Raw genomic sequence first — 20240 nt, forward strand, 5'->3', positions numbered from 1 at the left:
GGGATACGTGGGAGGAGCTGCAGCAGGTGAGGAGGGTCCGAGGCAAAAGGGGGCGCCGCGGGTCCAGGGAGGCGCGGGGGATTGTACGTCGTCCCTCCCCGGGAGGGGTGCACAGGGCGCCGGGGACGAAGCCCCGCCCGCCGCGAAGGACCCCGAACGACGTCGGCCCCTCTCGGGCGGCCGCGCGCGCCCCCGCATCCCCGCGTGGCGGGGGCGCGCGCCGGGCACACGCGGGCGGGGCGGGGCGGGGCCGAGGCCGGGGCCGGGGCGGGGCCGGGGCCGGGGCCGGGGGCGGGGCCGGGGAGGCGCGCGGCCGCCGGAAGCCCCTTTCCCGGAAGGCACCGAGGCGGTGCCGGCCTCCGGGGGCGGCCTCGGCGATGGCGGCTGGTAGGCGGGTGCTCTGTGCCTAGCCAGAGAAGCCGTGTCGCTGGAGGATGGCCTCGCTTGGGCCGGCCGCTGTGGGCGAGCAGGTCCCGGGGGCCGAGGCGGAGCCGGGCGCCGCGGGGCCTCCGCCGCCACCGCCACCGCCGCCGTCGTCCTCTCTGGGGCCCCTGCTCCCCCTGCAGCGGGAGCCGCTATACAACTGGCAGGCGACCAAGGCGTCGCTGAAGGAGCGCTTCGCCTTCCTTTTCAACTCGGAGCTGCTGAGCGATGTGCGCTTCGTGCTGGGCAAGGGCCGCGGCGGCACGGCCGCCGGGGGCCCGCAGCGCATCCCCGCGCACCGCTTTGTGCTGGCGGCCGGCAGCGCCGTCTTCGACGCCATGTTCAACGGCGGCATGGCCACCACCTCGGCCGAGATCGAGCTGCCCGACGTGGAGCCAGCCGCCTTCTTGGCGCTGCTGAGGTGAGCGGCTCCCCGCTGACCTTGCGCGCGAGCCTCCGCCGCGCGTCCCCGGCCTCAGTTTCCTCCCTGGCCGCCGGCGGTCAGGGGCACCGTCCCCTGCCTGCGTCCGCTCAGCGAGCGCTTTCCCGGTCCGGTCCGGGATTGTCGTCCTGCCTTCGGGATTGGAGAAGTGGTGGGGCTATGGTGTGGACCAGCTTGTCCCGAGGGCCTGTTTACAAAGTTTTGTGTTTTTGCTGGGGAGAGGGGGAGAGCGGAAAAATCTCGTAGGACCGAGGGCCTTTTTGTGTGTGTTTTAAATTCGGGCTCCGTTTTCGTTAGAGTACGAGTTGTGGGCACCCAGGGAAGGGGAGTACCAAAACAAGTAGGTGTGGCTTTACCTGCCTCGGCGTTTCTGCAGACAAGGTCACATTTGCTTAAAAGTGAATGCAGCCGCCGGTGTCAGGAGTTTACTTTTGGCTTGTTTGAGGATTGTACATTGACTTCTGATTAATTTTAGTTAGTGGAAGGGAATTAATCCTTTGGCATTATTAGCTTGTACTGACAAAAGTCCAGTTGGGGAACTATAGGCATTGTTTTCCACACTTTTACAAATGGGATTGGGGCCCAGAAAAGTCAAGTGACTGGCCAAGGTGACAGCAACCTCATAAGGAGGACCGTGCTTCATTACATCTAGAGGGTTTTAGCGGCCTGACAACAGTGTGTTACCAAAGTAACACAGTCTTGGTTGGTATAGAGGCAATAAACAGGTCAGTGAACAGAAACATAGTCCACAAAGGCTCACAGCTCAACCAGGAAGATCAGTGGGAAACTCAATAAAGTTAACACAAGTAGAAAAGAAATGCCGAGATCCCATAAATAAATGGAGAAAGGGCAGGATAGATAGGTAAAGAAAAAATACAGCTAATTAACAAAGAATGTTTAACCTCAGTAACTAAAGAAGTGGAGATTAAAAGCAAAGCATTTTTCCTCCCAGTATTTTTTTTTTTTTAAGATTTTATTTATTTGACAGAGACAGTGAAAGAGGGAACACAAGCAGGGGGAGAGGGAGAGGGAGAAGCAGGCTTCCCGCCGAGCAGGGAGCCCGATGTGGGGCTCGATCCCAGGACCCTGGGACCATGACCTGAGCCGAAGGCAGACGCTTAACGACTGAGCCACCCAGCTGCCCCTCCTCCCAGTATTTTAAAGTTAATATTGGAAAAGCTCTCTCTGATAAAGGTGGTGGTAAAATAGTTTGGCAGTATAGATTCCCCCCAAGTATTCAAGTACTGAAAAAAATGTTGTGTATAAAAATATTTACAGCTGGATTATTTATAGTAGTGAGGAAGTAGTCAGCTGGGGGAAATGGTTAGATAAACAATGATAGGTACATTAGGTGCAGTGTAATGCTACTGAGCGTGATACTGATGAAGACTAGGTAATAATATGAACATGGGAAATGTGTATAATAAACAGCGCTTGAAACTGTGTGTGCTGTGATTAAAACTGTGACAGGAACAGAACAAACATACCTAATATGGATAAAAGGAAGCACCAAAATGCTAACCAAAGTTGTGTTGGAGTGGTAAGATGATATTGCCTTTTTTTTTCCTTTTCTCTTTGTTTCCCACATTTTCTGCAATTTAGTTAAGTTACGTTTATAAAGACAAAAAAAACCAGCTCAAAAGCTAGGATCTAGGTCATTTTGGTTTTGGTTTGAGGTTGACAGGATTGGTTATAGCTTATTTAGATTTTCTAGGCTACAAGTATTTTAAAGTGATTTGTTGCTCTACCTGCATTGTTATCTCCTGGAGTGCTTGTTAAATTTGTAGATCCCTTCCTCCCTCTTCGAAATATTGTACCTTCGGAGGTGGGACCTTGAGAGCATTTTAAGTACTCTCCGTAAATACTAATAATACCAGCTAAATCCTAGAGCCACTGATCTAAAAATGTTGTCGAGTTTTTTCCTTTAAAATTAGAGATTGGTAGAATAAAAATGTAGAGGGATATTTTCACTGAAGCTGTTAATTACTCAATCTTTTCCTGTCAATAAAAAATAAGTAAATCAATTTTAAATTTTTCCTGTGTTCAGTGTGGTCGTGGTATTTGTCCTTCTTCAGATTCCAGTCATTGTTCTATTCTGAAATGATATCTGGACTGATTGTTACATGATGTCTGGACTGAAAGGTATTGGCTGGCTGTGAAGCATAGATGCTGTCCTTATTATTGTGTGACAAACAGATGTCTCATAGTTAGCACTTGCTGAGTGGGGAAAACAGGTTAGGTTCGGCCTGTTTTTATTGTGTTTACAAATTAGTTAACATTTATAAAAAACTGCTTGTTTTGATCTGCCTGGCCTTGAAGTGATAGTCTTCAGTTCATTTGAGGAACACCGTGCCTGTCCGTGTTTTAGATGTTGGATACAACAGTGAACAAGAAAAAGTTGTGTATAATCTAGTAAGGAGAAACAAAGAGATAATGTCAAGTACTGATAAATTAAAGAAAAATGATCAAGCTGTGAGGGAAGGAGCATTCAGAGCTAGGCAAAATGTGTCTAAGGTCCTAAATTTCTCCTGTTGGAGGAAATGCAAGAATAAACTTACGGTGTGATTTGAGCGGAATGAATGAGGGAAAGTGGTAGAGAATGAGATCAAAAGGACCGGCTGGACAAGGCTGCGGGGGCTGGGAAGCCTGTGGAAGGGCTTCGGTGCGGGGTGGGGAGCCTTGGGCGAGTTTGCAGGGGGGGCACGATATGACCTGATTTACATTTTTAAAAACTCATTCTGGCAGTTGTTTGGAGTTTAGACTGGAGAGGAAGTAAAATGGGCAGCGGGAAGTTGAATTAAGAGGCTTTTGCAGTAGTCCAGGCAAGAGCCATGATACTGGTTATATATACCACTGTGGGAGTGATAGATGGAGCAAAGAGTGGTCAGACTGTGCATATATGATTGACCTTTGAACAACATGAGTTTGAGCTATGCGGGCACACGTATACAGATTTTTTTCAACAAATATAGTACTGTAAATGTATTTTCCTTATGATTTTAAAGATTTTATTGATTTATTTGAGAGAGAGAGAGGATGTGGGTGAGGGAGAGAGAAGCTGAAGCATACTCCACCCTGAGCACAGAGCCCGACATGGGGCTCAATGCCACAACCACTGAGATCATGACCCGAGTCGAAACCAAGAGTCGAACGCTTAACTTACTGAGCCACCCAGGCGCCCCAGTGCATTTATTTAAAAAAATTTTTTTTAAAGATTTTATTTACTTATTTGAGAGAGGAGGGAGAGAGCACACACAAACGGGGATAGGTGCAGAGGGAAAAGGAGAAGCAGACTCCTCGCTGAGTGGGGAGCCCGATGCGGGGCTCAATCCCAGGATCCTGGGATCATGACCTGAGCCGAAGGCAGATGCTTAACCAACTGAGCCACCCAGACACCCCTTCTTCCTTTTTATTTTCTTGATAACATTTTTTTCCTCTAGCTCACTCAATTTTAAGAATACAGTATATAATAATTCAACGTAAAAATAATGTGTTGACTGTTATCAGTATGTCTTCTGGTCTGTTTCTGGTCTGTTTCACTCCCTAAAAAATTTTAGGGAGTGAAAAGTTACATGCAGGTTTTCAGCTGTGTGGAGGGAGGGGGATGGGGAGTGGAGGCCATGCCCCTAACTGCAGCGTTGTTCAAGGGTCAACTGTATTTTGTAAAGGTAGCACCAAGAAGATTTCTAAGACATTGAAAGAGGGCTATAGAGTACAGCCAGAAATACGAACCTGGAGTTTAGGACAGAGCTTCTTACTGAACATAAATTTGAAAGCTAAGGGTGAATGAATGGTCTTTAAACCATGAGACCAAATGAGATTACCTAGGTTGGGAATGCGGATTGTGAAAAGAGGTACCAGGATGAGCCCTGGGGGCCTCCACCGTGTGGAGATATAGCAACGGAGCAGAATAAAATGACACTGAGACACAGCTCTCAGTGGAATTAGACTGGAAAGCAAGGAGCCTGGGATCTTGAAAGTCAAGTTAAAGCGTTTCAACCAAGAGGGAGTTGTCAGCTGTGTTAAATGCTGCTGAGAGTTGGGTAAAATGAGGCTATTGATAACCTTGGCAAGCGTGATTTTAGCAAATGGATTAGAGTAGCTTGGGGACAAAATAGGAGGTGAGGAAAGGGAGACAGCTAATGAAAACAGTTCTTTGTGTAGCAGGTGTGTTGCAGAAAGGAACAGAAATGGAGTGGTGGAGGGAGACATCATGAACTGTTCCTCAGGATTCTGTCCTCAGCTGCCTTTTTCCTTTCTCCTGTTAACTCATGGCCTTACATACTCCCCTAGCTATATTGCCAGACTTCCACTTGGTTTTATCATAATTTTTTTAAGATGATTTATTTATTTATTAGCAAGAGACAGAGCAAGCATGAGTGGGGGGGAAGGGCAGGGAGAGGGAGAAGCAGGCTCCCCGCTGAGCAGGGAACCCAACTTGGGGCTCCAGGGGCTCGATACCAGGACCCTGGGATCGGGAACTGAGCTGAAGACAGATGCTTAACTGACTGAGTCACCCAGGCACCCCACCGCCCATATCTCTTCTTTGGTGAAATGTCTGTTCATGTCTTTGGCCCATTTCTTGGATTGTTTTGTATTTTTAACTTACATAAATTGCATCTTGTTATATACCTCATTCAGTTTCTTTTTTTTTTTAAAGATTTTATTTATTTATTTATTTGTCAGAGAGAGAGAGAGAGAGACAGGGAGCGCACAAGCAGGGGGAGCAGCAGGCAGAGGGAGAAGCAGGCTCCCCGCTGAGCAGGGAACCCAACGAGGGGCTCGATCCGCCAGGATCATGACCTGAGCTGAAGGCAGACGCTTAACCGACTGAGCCTCCCAGGTGCCCCTCCACTTGGTTTTAGAACTCAACTTCCAGTTGGACATTCACAAATGAAAGTCTAGTATCCATAGAGGTGAACATGTAAATAAGAAAAATAATGTTTAATGTTTAAAACATTTAATGAGTGTCACTTACTGTTCCTTAAGTACCTTATGTGCACTTAAATTACCATAGTCTTTGAGCAGGCACTCTTATTAATGTAGATTTTTTTTTTTTTTTTTAAGTAATCTCTACACCAGAGTGGGTGTAGAGCTCAAACTCACAACCCCGAGATCAAGAGTCACATGCTCCACTGACTGAGCCAGCCAGGTGCCCTGAGCAGGCACTCCTATTATTACAATCTTTATCAGTCACCTTTTGCCACAGAAATGCTATAAAGCACCTGAAAATTTGGGGACTTCATTTATTCTTTTTTTTTCTTTTTTAAAGATTTTATTTATTTCACAGAGAGAGACACAGCGAGAGGGAACACAAACAAGCAGGGGGAGTAGAAGAGGGAGAAGCAGGCTTCCCGCAGAGCAGGGACCCGATGCAGGGCTCGATCCCAGGACCCTGGGATCATGACCTGAGCCGAAGGCAGACGCTTAACGACTGAGCCACCCAGACGCCCCAGTCATTTATTCTTGCTCATGACTGTTCTCGCTCTGTGCACCCGTTGGGAGTTGACTCAGGTGGGCTTGGCTCCAAGCTGTAGTGTTGTTCCAGTCTGTTCCATGTATTTCCCATCCTTTAGGACCATTTCTGAGGGTTCTACTTCCTTCTTTTAATTTGTTTTCCTGCTTGGCTTCAACTAGACGGCACCTCTAGTCTTAGCTGTCCTCACTTTCCGTATTGTTAGCACAGTTCTCTAATATATATTATCATACGATTGCCCTGAGTCTTTTAGTGGCTTCTTTTTGCCTATGGGATGGAGTCTAAACACCTTAGCAGGCATACAGAACTCTGGGTTGTGGTCTCTGTATCTTCCAGTTCCTCTCTGCTCAGTGCCCCACCTCTAATCACTCAGGGCCTTTTTCTTATTTCAAATGTCTGCCTTCTAGGGCCCCCTTGCCTTTGTACTTCTCTTTCTGCTAGAACATCTCCACCCTTAATTCCTGCTCTTCAGTTACAGTTCAGGCTTTACCTCTTCTGTAAAACATCACTTAATTCCACCAGCAGGCAGAATTGTGCAGCCTCATCCAGTCTCTCACAGCAAGTTTTGTATCTTGCTGTAGAACAAAACACTGCAACACTTACTTGGTGGCTCAAACATAGTTTTATTACCTTTCACAGTTGTGTGGGCTGACTGAGGTCAGCTCTGTGGTTCTATGTGTGCCATTTCCTTTAGGTCTCACTGCAGTCCTAGTCAGCAGTTGGGCTGGGGCATCTGGAGGTTTGAGTCAGGTTCTGGGATGACTGAGCCCTTCCCCTGCTCTCTGGGGGGCTTCTCCAGTTGATCTTACCGGCCGAGTCGGTTGACTTCTCCTCGAATAGCAGCTCATGGCTTCTGAGAGCACAAAAGGGGAAGCTGCCAGGCATCCTCAGAGATTCGGCCCCAGACTGGCCTGGTGTCACTCCTGCCACATTCTCTTGGTTAAAGGGAGTCACACAGGGCTAGCCCAGACTTATGGGACAGATCTATCTAAGGCCATGCATCATAGAAGGCATGATTGGTTGGGGCCATCTTTAGAGATTAGTTATCACACTGTGCCTAATATATAATTCTGGTATAATTGTGACATTACTTTTTAATCATTTCACTACCAAACCGTAAGCTTTCAGTGGGCAGAGCTCTCTTACCCATAGTTGGTATTTCTCACACCCGTCACAGTGCCTTGTATTACACACGCACACTCACACTCTCACACACACATGCACACACACACACGGCACACACACACATTCAATACATGTTTTTGAGGAAAATGAATGAGTCAGTAGTGATACAAAGGTTCTTATGCATGATCTTGTTTTCACCATAGCTTTTTAAAATTTTTACTCCAATATAACCTAAGTTTTATCTTTTTGGAAAACCATTAATCTTTGGGGTGGGGGGGAATAGGAATAGTTCAATGACATATCATTTCTCTTGTGCTCTTGTCCTTAAAGGTAGTAAATGAGGGCTGAAAGGTTCATTTTAAAATACAAAGAATCGAGGCGCCAGGGTGGCTCAGTTGGTTGAGCATCTGACTCTCTTTTTTTTTTTTTTAAGATTTTATTTATTTATTTGACAGAGAGACACAGTAAGAGAGGGAACATAAGCAGGGGGAGTGGGAGAGGGAGAAGCAGGCTTCCCGCAGAGCAGATGGGATGTGGGGCTCGATCCCAGGACCCTGGGATCATGACCTAAGCTGAAGGCAGACGCTTAACGACTGAGCCACCCAGGCGCCCCTGAGCATCTGACTCTTGATATCAGCTCAGATTGTGATCTCAGGGTCTTGGGATCAGCCCAAGCATTGGGCTCTGTGCTCGGTGGGGGGTTCTGCTTGGGGTGCTCTCTCTCTCCATCGCCCTCTGCCCTTCACCATGCACGTGTGCACGCTCTCTCTCTCTCTCTCTCTCTCAAATGAATGGATATTTTTAAAAAATGAAAAGAACTGTGGTAATATTAATTTTAATTATATTTTATAAACTTTGGCTTTTTTTATTGTAGCAATTTTATTAATTAAGTAGAAGGTAAGAAAACAAGTAAAATATGAACCAAGATGGTTCCTGGATTTTTTTTTTTTAAGATTTTATTTATTTATTTGACAGAGAGAGACACAGCGAGAGAGGGAACACAAGCAGGGGGCATGGGAGAGGGAGAAGCAGGCTTCCTGCAGAGCAGGGAGCCCGATGTGGGGCTCCATCCCAAGACCCTGGGATGATGACCTGAACCGAAGGCAGACGCCTAACGACTGAGCCACCCAGGTGCCCCTGGTTTCTGGATTTTTAAGTAGTCTGTTTTCTCATTAGAAGTGAATATGGTTTCTCAGTTGTGTTACATAGAAACTTGTACTGAATTGTCTAGTCACTTAACATGTATTGATTAATGTTTAGCCATGTGCCCACACTGTGCCTGGTATTGTAGAAAAGATGCACACAAAAAGTATAGGAAACACAGAGTTCCATTTCTTATTGTTCGTAGAACAATACTTATTTATAACTTGCATTGCTCCAAAGAGAATTTAAAATGTCTTATAAAAAACACAATGGTAAGGGGCACCTGGGTGGCTCAGTTGGTTAAGCGACTGCCTTCGGCTCAGGTCATGATCCTGGAGTCCTGGAATCGAGTCCCGCATCGGGCTCCCTGCTCAGCAGGGAGTCTGCTTCTCCCTCTGACCCCCCCCCTCTTGTGCGCTCTCTCTCTTTCTCTCTCTCAAATAAATAAATAAAATCTTAAAAAAAAAAACACACAATGGTAAGAAATAAAGCCAAGATGAAGCTAATAGAAATATGCATGCTGTAGGTAAGCTACATATTTAATTTTTTTTTAAGATTTTATTTATTTGACAGAGCAAACAAGTGGGATCAGCAGAGAGAGGGAGAAGCAGGCTCCCCACTGAGCAGGGACCCCAATGCAAGGCTCGATCCCAGGACTCCGGGATCATGACCTGAGCCAAAGGCAGATACCTAACCAACTGAGCCATCCAGGCACCCCTACAAATTTAATTTTAATTGTTTTAGCAGCTAACGCAGAAAGAGAAACCTAGCTAGTTAGTTATAATTCATAGTGTTTGTCAGATTAGAAACAAAAGAAACCACCTGCTTAGTGAATGCATAACTATCTGATAATCAGATCAATGAAAAAATTCCTGGTGAGTTTTCCTCATAAAGAAGGCATTACTGAAATGAGCAGTATCCTCAATCTGTCTTTAGATATAAAAGTTTCTTTAAAATATTCCTTTAAAATATTCCTTGATATAAGCTAAAAGTACATTACCAAAATGTAATTTAATAAAAGCAGTTTGAATGGGTATGTATGTGTGTCTCAAATAGAAGAGCCTAAAAATACAATTCTCTCTTGTTCCTGGCGTGTTCTTTTCACCCTCTTGTCATCCTTTAGTCTTATCACAAGTAGACATTTCTCTAGGATGTTTTTGCAGATTTCCCTGACAAAGCCCCCAGTTATAGATGCTTGTAGGACCATGTCCTTCAACTTCGGCATTTGTCTCCTTGTCTCCTCACATACAAAGGCAAATGGTGATAAAGGCCCCACATTTCTGCTCTTTATTTTATAACTCTAGTATTTTGCCTGGAAAAAAAAAAGGGCAGATGTAAAGATTCTTCCTACCTTGCCCTTTAAATTGAAATGTCATAGGTTTCTAATTCAAGAAGGGAACTGAGCATGTAGTAAGCTTTCTCTCTCTTCCAATTCAAGTGACCATAAGAAAATACAGAAGAGAATAAATCTGATAAAGTGAAGGGGAAAAGGGAGATGGGGTGGAAGCCAACAGTGTGGAAAAGGGACAGAGCAGTTGACAGTGTGCTGATAATGAAAGGGAGGGGATGACAGGGGAGCCCAGAATCCAGAGCTCAGGGAACTGCAGCCGGCTTCCCTGGCAGAACCACCCCCTCCACCCCCAGCAGAGGTTCTAGGCCAGGATTGGTAGGGAGGTGGGTGAAATGAGAAGGTGGAGCTAAAATGTGGGAGTTAAATTTTTTATTAAGATTTTATTTATTTGAGGGAGAGCAAGAGATCGCGCTTGAGCAGAGGGGGAGGGGCAGAGTGAGAAGCAGACTCCCCACTGAGCGGGGAGCCCCACCTGGGGGCAGTCCCAGGACTCTGGGATCAAGACCTCAGCCAAAGGCAGATGCTTAACTAACTGAGCCACCCAGGCGGCCCCACGTAGGAGTTAATTTAAAGCTTGCTTATAGATTGCAAGAGCTGGTTAAGGAGTGAGAGCATGAATGACAAAGAGCAAGAGTAGCTGATCCTCAAGGAAATAGATAATTCAGGGAACAAAAAGGAACCTTTAAAACTTCAGTTAATATCATCTTGGAGACTTGAGTACATCCCATAAAACTGAGACATGGTGCTGTGGAGGAGAAAAGGAATGACTAAGAAAGAAGCGAGAATTCTTAGAAATGTTAGCATGTGTTGCTGGGGAGAGAAATAGAAGGCCAGAAGACAACAGCACGGACATCTTCTAAAACATAGAGGAAAACAGCGAGAAAGAAATGAAGCAATATAAAAATAAACAGCCAACATTTGCGGGAGGCTAAATACTTGTCAGGCACTATTCAAAACACTTCATGTGTTTCAGTTTATCCTAATCCTCACGAGAGCATGATGAAAGAGATGCTGTTACTCTCTTTTCAGAAAGGAATACAACGATGATAGCTTGTTAAAGTCCCAGAGCGGGCAGTGATGGAGCAGGCTCCAACCCAAGCCATGTCTTCCTGAGACCACACACATGACAACAGCCCTCACCTGGTTGGCTTGCCAGTCTAGCCCTGGAAGCAGGCCCAGGCGCGGAAATGGTGTGCTCTATGGTAGACAGCTGTGTGTTTCCCCACCTTCTCCATGCAGGGTAATAGCACCTGCCTTCCTTGTGGGAGGGTTCGGTGAACTGGCATTGGTCGCATGGTGTGCACTCAACAAGCGTTGATTTGCTCTTTGTTCATCCCCCTCCCCCTGACTATAAGTGATGGCACCTTACTTGGTTTTTAATTCCCTGTACTTACCACAAAGTGTGACACATAACTTTAAGGCAAATATTATGAGGGTAATACAGATGGTTGACTTGACTCTCTGAAAAGAGGTTTTGGGGAAAAAAAATATTTTAAAATGGTGTGATCCTGAAAATTAGCCGCCCTCACTTTGAAGTCTGAGCTGTAGAGGAGGAGAATGAGAATGAGCAGTCTCCACTAGAGATAGTTTTAAGCACAGTGATATTATTTGGTTAGGGTGACAGGTTGGAGGATGTCATGGGCTAGGGTTTCGTCTTGGGTGGTGATAATGGACACAGGAATGAAAGAAGAGGAAGTGGACCAGTAGAGGGAAGGGACGTGAAATAGAACTTCCTTTCTTCACTCACTGCAGTGTAATAGAGGGTCCTGAGAGATGTTAATGGGTTTTCTTACTCTATGACTTGAGCCCTAGGAATATACATATAATTATTCTAATGTCTTTAGTATCACTAAAATGCAATTTTTTTAAAGATTTATTTCTTTTAGAGAGAGAGAGAATCTTAAGCAGACTCCCCGCTGAACGCTCAGCACAGAGCCCAATGCGCGGCTCAGTCTCATGACCTGAGCCAGAATCAAGAGTCAGATGCTCAACCAGCTGAGCCACTCAGGCACCCCACTAAAATGCAGTTCTTGTTCTTCATACCATCCTTCACTACCCTCCTTGGTGTTCTTGTATATAGTTGAGAACTGGGCAGTACACACAGGGTCTCTGAGGAGCCACAAAAGAGGCCTAAAGTTGATATGCAAAAGATAGTTCAACAAGAACTGCCCAGGCTTTCACTGAGAATCTTATGTCTTATTTGCAGTTCTATGAAGCTGATGTATCTAGCAATCTAGCAGTTAGAAGCAGTGAACTGGGAGGAGGCAGTATTGGACTGATAGTATTTTGAGAGAAAATTAGACCTAAATACCCAAAAACACAAAACGACATGGGTCATTTCAGATATTATTAAATTGTTTATTCCTCCAAAGACTCAGTACGCTAGTCTTTGGGCATTATGCTAGTTTGGGAGTAACAAAAGTTAAAAGATGCCCAGAATAACAAGACACCATTATCAGCAAATAAATGAATGTTTTGACATCTAGAGATGCAAACTTAAGCTACCTGTACATTTGTTTAAATGAACATCCTTTGATGAAGGAGACGTAAGTGAACCACTGCTGTCCTGAGCTGCGGTGCGGTGCTAAAAGACCCCTGAAAATTTGGCTTACGAGAGAGAGGTCTGGCTTGTGATCTTCACTTAACTTCAGTTTCCTTGGTAAAATGGAGACACTACTCACCTCTGAGGACCGAGTAAGAATAAATGAGATGATGTATGTGCAAATGCCCTGTCGCCCTGCAAAGTCTGATACCAATTTCAGGTTGTTTTTCAGTTTGCTCGTTACCTTTTAAAATATTCCTCAGAGGTTTTGCTCTGATGGATTGCTTATCTAAAATACTAATGGCCATCTCTGTAATTTCTCAATTGCTTTCCAGATTTCTGTATTCAGATGAAGTTCAAATTGGCCCAGAGACAGTTATGACCACTCTTTATACTGCTAAGAAATATGCAGTCCCAGCCCTGGAAGCACATTGTGTGGAATTTCTCACCAAACATCTTCGGGCAGATAATGCCTTTATGTTACTTACTCAGGTAAGTAAATGTAGCTAAGGAGTGTATCGTCGTAGTTTTAAAAATTGAGTATAACTCCATGTGAGTATTACATATTTCCTGGAGAATTAGTTCTAGATCATTAACCTAAAGTATATGTAATTATTTTTATAGTACCATTCAGGGAAATATATCAGATTCATGTACTTTTAGAAGAGAAAAGCCAATTAGAGTACATACAACATCCTGGGTGAAGAGACTGAAGCTTTATTTAGAGACTCAGAGATACAGTTCCTTATGATTGGAGTTGGAATTAGCATCCATTGTTCCTGGTATGATTTGAGAGTATGATAACAGCATGAGGTTTTCTGGACATCTTTGGTCTCAATTTTTGTTGGATCTGGAATAAAGATTTTGTTTTCAAGTCCAGAAAAGTTCCAAGATTTACTATCTTTGGACCTAATCTGAAAGCTTGGAGGAGTTAGAATTTAAGGTTTATATGAAATATTCTTTCTCTGATATTTAAACGTTTTTACTAAATACAGTTTACGTACAGAAAAGTACACATTATTGTAAGTACACAGTCTGATGGATTTTTACAAACTGAACGCATCTACGGAACCATTAACTAGTCTTTACCATATTATTTGGCATTTATTAGATGCCTGTAATGTGAGCTTTGTGCTTTAGATATAAATAAATCACTGTTTTTCTTTTTAGGCAAAGTTATAATACCCTTCTATGAATTGTTTTAAAAACTCTGAGCTAGCCTCTAGACATTTGTTAAGGATTGAATTATGTCTTGAAAATATATGTGTTGATAATTCCCAGTACCTCAGAATGTGATCTTATTTGGAGATAGGGTCTTTACAGAGGTAAGCAAGTTAAAATGAGGACAAAAAAAATTCTAAGCTGATAATATATAATCCTATTGAGTATTAGTACTGGACCCACTCACAAATGTCCCCCCAGCTCAGCCCTTTAATTTTCTTTTTTTTTTTTTTAAGATTTATTTATTTATTTGAGAGTGAGAGAGAGAGAGCCCAAGAGGGGGTAGGGTTAGAGGGAGAAGCAGACTCCCCGCTGAGCAGGGAGCCCGATGCGGAACTCGATCCCGGGACTCCGGGATCATGACCTGAGCCGAAAGCAGTCGCCTAACCAACTGAGCCACCCAGGCGCCCCCTTTCATTTTCCTTTCATTTTCCAAATGGAAAAACTAAAGCCTGGGCTGATGAACTACCTGCCCAAAGGCTCACAACAGGCTAGCTGGGGCTAGAGCCTCGAGCTCAGATTTTCCAGCCCTGCATCTACTCTGTCATATGGAGAATGTCTGATGGCACCTTTTATTGTTGGGGTTTTTTCTGTCTTCTATCATCAAATATTTGTAATTATGGAAGAAAGAACATGCTGACATGTGGACATAATCACAGAACCTATGTCTGTAGTATCACTGACACTAAGCTAGTCGCTTTGCACGTATTATCACGTTTACTTATCACAATAAGTGATATAATTATCACAATTACACGCGTACAGCTCTGTGATGTTATTTACTGTTATCCCCATTTTAAAGATGAAGAAACTTGAAAACTCAGGGAAGTATCTTATTTAACATTAGACAGCAAGTGGTAAAACTAAGATCCCAACCTTCAACCAGTTATCGTTAAGGTGTTGGTGGTATTGATGGTGTGATAATAGCAGAACACACTGAGTGATGACGGTGCACCAGCACTTTGTGTGCGGTCTTCTACAATAACTTTGGGAGGCATAGGTGTTCTGGTGAAAGTTTTCTTATGGTCCCCATTTTATAGTTGAGGAGATAGAGGCAGAGAGACGTGAAATAACTTAACCAAGGTCATAGAACTATTAGGCAATGTCACCCTGCATTTTTTCCTCTTGAATTTGTGATGAAAATCTAATATGGGAATTGATATTCATAAGATTCTTTATTATCCAAGGGTTTTAAGGTATGTGGAAAGGATCACTTAATTACTTTTATTTTAAAACTTTAGTGAAAAATTCAGAAACCAATAAATTAAACTGTGACAAAGTACAGTTTCTAGTTCAGGTCCAAGGTGGGACCTGAGAATCTGTATTTCTCACGGGCTTTCAGATGACCCCTGTGCTTCTGTACCAACTTTGAGTCGTAAGGGTTAACACATGTCACTATGAGAACAAAAAGGAACTTTTCAGTGCCCTGTTGGTCTGAGAACCCAATATTATTCCACATTTTTCATTGGTGGGGTCATGTGAATTAGCCCACAAATTGTCATGTGAACTTCTTATTCCTGCCAAGTGAGTCATTTGAACTGAACATGTTCATTTATTTGAGAGGACCTGTGCCAGCTTCATGCTAACACAGAGGGCCAGTATGCTGTACCAGCATGAGTTACACAGGGAAACACTTTTTATGAAGTCATACAATCGTAGTGATATTTTTTTCGGAGATAATGCCAGACTCAAACTAAATTTTGGGAAAATGTATTTTATTCTAACTAGCAACAATAGATCCCATAGGAAACTTGATATTGCCTGTGTAACCTGAGGAGTAACTGCAATATTGCTATTCTGAATAAAACAATTTTTACAAAAAATTGAAACCAATTTTTGCGTAAACACTAAAAATATAGTTGAGTTGGCCCGTTAAAACACTTATTATTAGAATTTCACTTGATAAAAATGTACTGCTTTTCATATTTTAAAAATACATGAACTATGATCCTAGAATGGATTTCTAGAATGGATTTCCAGAAGGAAAAGTGTTATAAAAAACATTGGTTCAGGGCGCGTGGGTGGTGCAGTTAGTTAAGCAACCGATTGACTCTTGGTTTCGGCTCAGGTCATTATCTCAGGGTCATGAGATTGAGCCCTGGGCCAGCTCCGTGCTCAGCGCAGAGTCTGCTTAAGTTTCTTTCTCCCTCTCCCTCTCCCTCTGCCCACCTGCCCTGTTCCTGCGCACATGCATGCACACTCGCTCGCTCTCTTTAAAAAAAAAAAATTGGGTCAGTTGGCAAAACTGAAATACAGTTTTAGATTAGATAAAAATATTATAAGGTTATTTGCCAAAGTTAATCACCATGGGTTATATAAGAGAATATTATTATTCTTAGGAAATACATACTGAAGTATTTAAGGGTAAGGGCAACAATGTGTGTAATTTATTCCTGAATAGTTCACCTCAAATAGACAGGCAAACACTATACATTGCCTATTTTCTTATATATTATTATCCTATTTGTGTGTGTGTGTGTGTGTGTGTAAAACCTGTCTATGTGCTTGTGTGTGTGTATAGAGAGAGTGCAAATGATAAAACAGGTGAAATGTTAGGTAACTAATATTTAGATGGGTAAATCTGGGTAAAGGGTGTTATGAGTGTTCTTTTCACTTGCAACTTTTCTGTATTTGGACTTTTTTTAAAAGTATTTCTAAATTTATTTTTTTAATTTATTTATTTGAGAGAGAGAGAGCACAAGCAGGGGGAGTGGGAGAGGGAGAAGCAGGCTCCCAGCTGAGCAGGGAGCCTGACATGGGGCTTGATTCCAGGACCCCAAGATCATGACCTGAGCCAAAGGCAGACGCTTAGCTGACTGAGCCACCCAGGCACCCCAAGTATTTCTAAATTTAAAAATTTTAAGAGAAAATTACAAGGACTAGAGTTAATTTTATGCTACTAAATCAGATTTTATATTTTTTGTGGAAAAATTTGACTAAGCAAATTAATATAAGGCCAACATATGATCTAAGAAGAGCGTTTTCAAACCTGTTTGAGTATTCTATAATTTTAAGAAATATTTTACTGACTTAAAATACATACATGTTTTTTATATAAATATATATCATGTATTATATATCTTTTTTTATAGAGATTTTATTTATTTTAGAGAGAGAGAGTGAGCAGGAGGGGGGTGGCAGAGGGAGATGGAGAGAGAGAATCTCAGGCAGACTCCCCACCAAGTGCAGAGCCCGATGTGGGGCTCAGTCTCAGGACACCGAGATTGTGACCTGAACTGAAATCAAGAGTTGGGCTCTTAACCGACTGAGCCACCTGGGTGCCCCTATATATATCTATTTTAAATTTAATCCAGTGCGTTTATAGCTCTCTTCTCTCCTAAAACACAAGATAGCTGTTTAGGGACGTTTATTATTTGTTCAATAGCATCTGAGTTACTGAATCCCTTGAAAATGAATTTTATTTTACAAATAAATGAGTCATCAGCCATGCCAGATAATGGTCAATTAATTGGCAGTATTCTCAGCAGGTTTCTGCATGACCCAGCATGGAATACTTCTGTGCGTTTTGTATTTGTCCATACTGTTAAATGTAAATAGACCTGACCCGAGGCCAGGGTGAAAGCTTGGTCATTGGCATAACTATCATCACATCTTTTTTTTAGCGTTATTATTATTATTTTTTAAGATTTTATTTATTTGAGAGAGAGAGCACGAGCGGAGTGAGGGGCAAAGGGAGAAGCAGGCTCCTTGCTAGGCAGGGAGCCCAATGGGGGGCTTGATCCCGGGACTCCAGGATCATGACCTAAGCCCAAGGCAGACATTTAACCTGAGCCACACAGGCCGCCCCAGTGTTATGGTTTTCTAAATCTTGAGTTTGGATTTTCCATCCCTTTCCTCCACAACTGGCTTTTAAACTTGTTTTTGTGTTTTTGTTTTTATTTTTATTTTATTTTTTTTAAAAGTATTTGTTTACTTGACAGAGAGAGAGACAGCGAGAGCAGGAACACAAGCAGGGGGAGTGGGAGAGGGAGAAGCAGGCTTCCTGCTGAGCAGGGAGCCCAGTGCGGGGCTTGATCCCAGGACCCTGAGATCATGACCTGAGCCGAAGGCAGACGCTTAATGACTGAGCCACTCAGGCGCCCCTATTTTATCTTATTTTTTAAAGAGAGAGCGACCCAGGATAGGGGGGAGAAGAGAAAGAATCTTAAGCAGGCTCTGTGCTTAGCACAGAGCCCACTGCGGGGCTCGACCTCACAACCCTGAGATCATGACCTGAGCTGAAATCAAGAGTCAGACACTTAACTGAGCCACCCAGGTGCCCCTAAACTTTTTTTTTAATTATAATATGTATCCTGATTAACCACATATTATAAGCTTGACTTCTGACTTTTTTTTTTTTAAGATTTTATATTTATTTGAGACAGAGAGAGAGAGAGAGCACAAGCAGGGGGAGCGGCAGGCAGAAGGAGAAGCAGGCTCCCCGCAGAGCAGGGAGCCCGATGCAGGACTCAATCCCAGGACCCCGGGATCATGACCTGAGCCGAAGGCAGACGCTTAACTGACTGAGCCCCCCAGGTGTTCCTTGACTTCTGACTTCTTAAAGCCTACATTAGCTTTATTGGAATCCTACAGTATACTTTTGTTGTTGTTGTTACATAAAGTAACCCATTTATTATAGGCTAACAATGTTTCAAATGGTGGAGCTTCTACTGGCCTTTCAAGTCCTTCAGTCGTCTGATGGCAGGCTTTACCGGGAAGGCAGAAGTGGTGGTGCTATTGGTCCAGGCACCACCAGTGATGGTTTTCATGCAGGAGCCACAGTGCCAGATCCCCACAGCTCGTCTTTTCATCTTGGTTTTGCCACAGAAGGAGCAAGTGTACTTGGCGTGCTGGCTCATTACCATCTTCTTCACCATTTTCTTGAGGGAGGCACCCTGACGGGTCCCGTATTTACCCACGATTCTCACCTTTTTGGTGTGTTTAGCCATGTTGCCACTAACTAGGTCTGAGCCCAGAGAGGCCCTATAGTATACTTTTGCTCAATTTATGCTGTGGCTTCTTTTGCTTATCATTATGTTTGTGGGATTCATTCATATTATTATGTGTAGTTGTAGATCACTCTTATATAGTATTCGGTCCTGTGACTATTTGCTTTTCTGTTGTTGGGCCTAATTTTTGCTTAGGTACCCAGAGCTTTCATGCTCTAAAATTCTGGTACTTCATTCTCTCCCCACAGTCAAGACAGAAAATGGAAAAAAAAAAGAGATCTGTTTGTACTGGTATGCTTGACAGTTGATATCGTTTAGTAAAAATATCCTAAAACTTGGATTTAAGTAATGGCTTTACAACATAACTAGTTAGATCATATTAGGCGAGTCAGTACACCTTTCTGAGCCTGTTTCCACATCTTGAAAATGGGGTAATGATGTCTGCCTCATCTCACCTAGAGGGTTTGTTAAGGATCAAAATAAGTATAAGAACCAGGCAGTGTGTATGTATGAAAGGTAACAGGGTTGTCAGTGGTGATGCGCACTTGTTGTTACCTAAGCAAGGCATTTGTGCTTTTAGCTTTTCATTTCCGGTTGCGGAATGGGAAGTTTTAAGAATATATACACATCATGATGGTATTTAAGGTAGGTGTCTTTACCTGATGAGCAATTATAACTGGTGACGGTGTTAACTTTGAACACGTAAAGACTGAAAGTAGAACAACAATGAAAACAAAATAACTCTTCCTGTCTGTTTAGGCTCGATTGTTTGATGAACCTCAGCTTGCCAGTCTTTGTCTGGACACCATAGACAAAAGCACCTTGGACGCAATAGGCGCAGAGGGCTTTACCGACGTCGACATTGGTAAGTCCGCTGGCGTGCGGGGCTCGCCGCGCGCAGTGAGGCCTCACTCATCGGCCTCTGGCCGCACAGGCTGCAGTATGAAGGAGTGCCTTGTCCAAACTCGGCAAGTCTACTTCTTGAGAGTTTTGCTTTATTTTGGTGATACAGTCCTAAAAGTCCTAACTACTTCATCACCTTTTGGAAAAATGTCCAATTCATTGACTGCATACCATGTGCCTGGCATTATAGTAGGGTCATTGAAGAAATACGAAGAGTAAGGTGTGGTTTTTCTTAAGGAAAATGTGATCTAACTGGAGAATCAAGGAACACATTTGTGAAAATTAAGAGTTAAGACACTAACAGAAAATTCTGGATAGCATACAGCAACATGTGATTTTGCCTTTTCCGAGCTAAATGTATAGAAAATAACCACTATGCAAATCCAAAACATGGAACGATTACCTCAAATTGAGTAGCGTTAGGGAAGTCTTGACGGGAGATTCTGATCTGGGCTGTGAAGAATGGGTCGTGTTTGGACAATGCGGACGGGGGCACGGGAGGCAGGTGGAACCACAGGAAGAAGTGGGTGGGGGAGGGGGAGGGGCGTGCGGCAAATGAGAGCCTGGCTGCGCAGGGCCGGCTGAGGCTGAGGACTGTGACTTGTGCTGTAGGAGAGCAGAGCTGACCCAGGCTGTGGCCTGAAATACTGTCTTCACCATGATGA

The 20240-nt window shown here is 43.7% G+C and overlaps 1 protein-coding gene and 1 pseudogene across 1 annotated transcript in view; one reads left to right on the top strand and one right to left on the bottom strand.

The window, feature by feature from the left end:
* Positions 1-339: 339 nt before the first annotated feature.
* Positions 340-20240, top strand: part of BTBD1 (BTB domain containing 1) — a 46597-nt gene continuing 26696 nt past the window's right edge. Inside the window, exons 1-3 of the mRNA XM_028089405.2 lie at positions 340-844; positions 12838-12994; positions 19432-19537. Coding sequence (XP_027945206.1) covers positions 435-844; positions 12838-12994; positions 19432-19537 — 673 coding nt within the window. The 5' untranslated portion in view covers positions 340-434. The remainder of the gene's footprint in view (positions 845-12837; positions 12995-19431; positions 19538-20240) is intronic.
* LOC114198110 (large ribosomal subunit protein eL43 pseudogene) lies at positions 18391-18672 on the bottom strand (annotated as a pseudogene).

Source organism: Eumetopias jubatus, unplaced genomic scaffold (genome assembly GCF_037043125.1).
Source record: "Eumetopias jubatus isolate StellerSeaLion01/CBP00866 unplaced genomic scaffold, mEumJub1_p1.0 scaffold_7, whole genome shotgun sequence".
NCBI classification, from domain to species: Eukaryota; Metazoa; Chordata; class Mammalia; order Carnivora; family Otariidae; genus Eumetopias; species Eumetopias jubatus.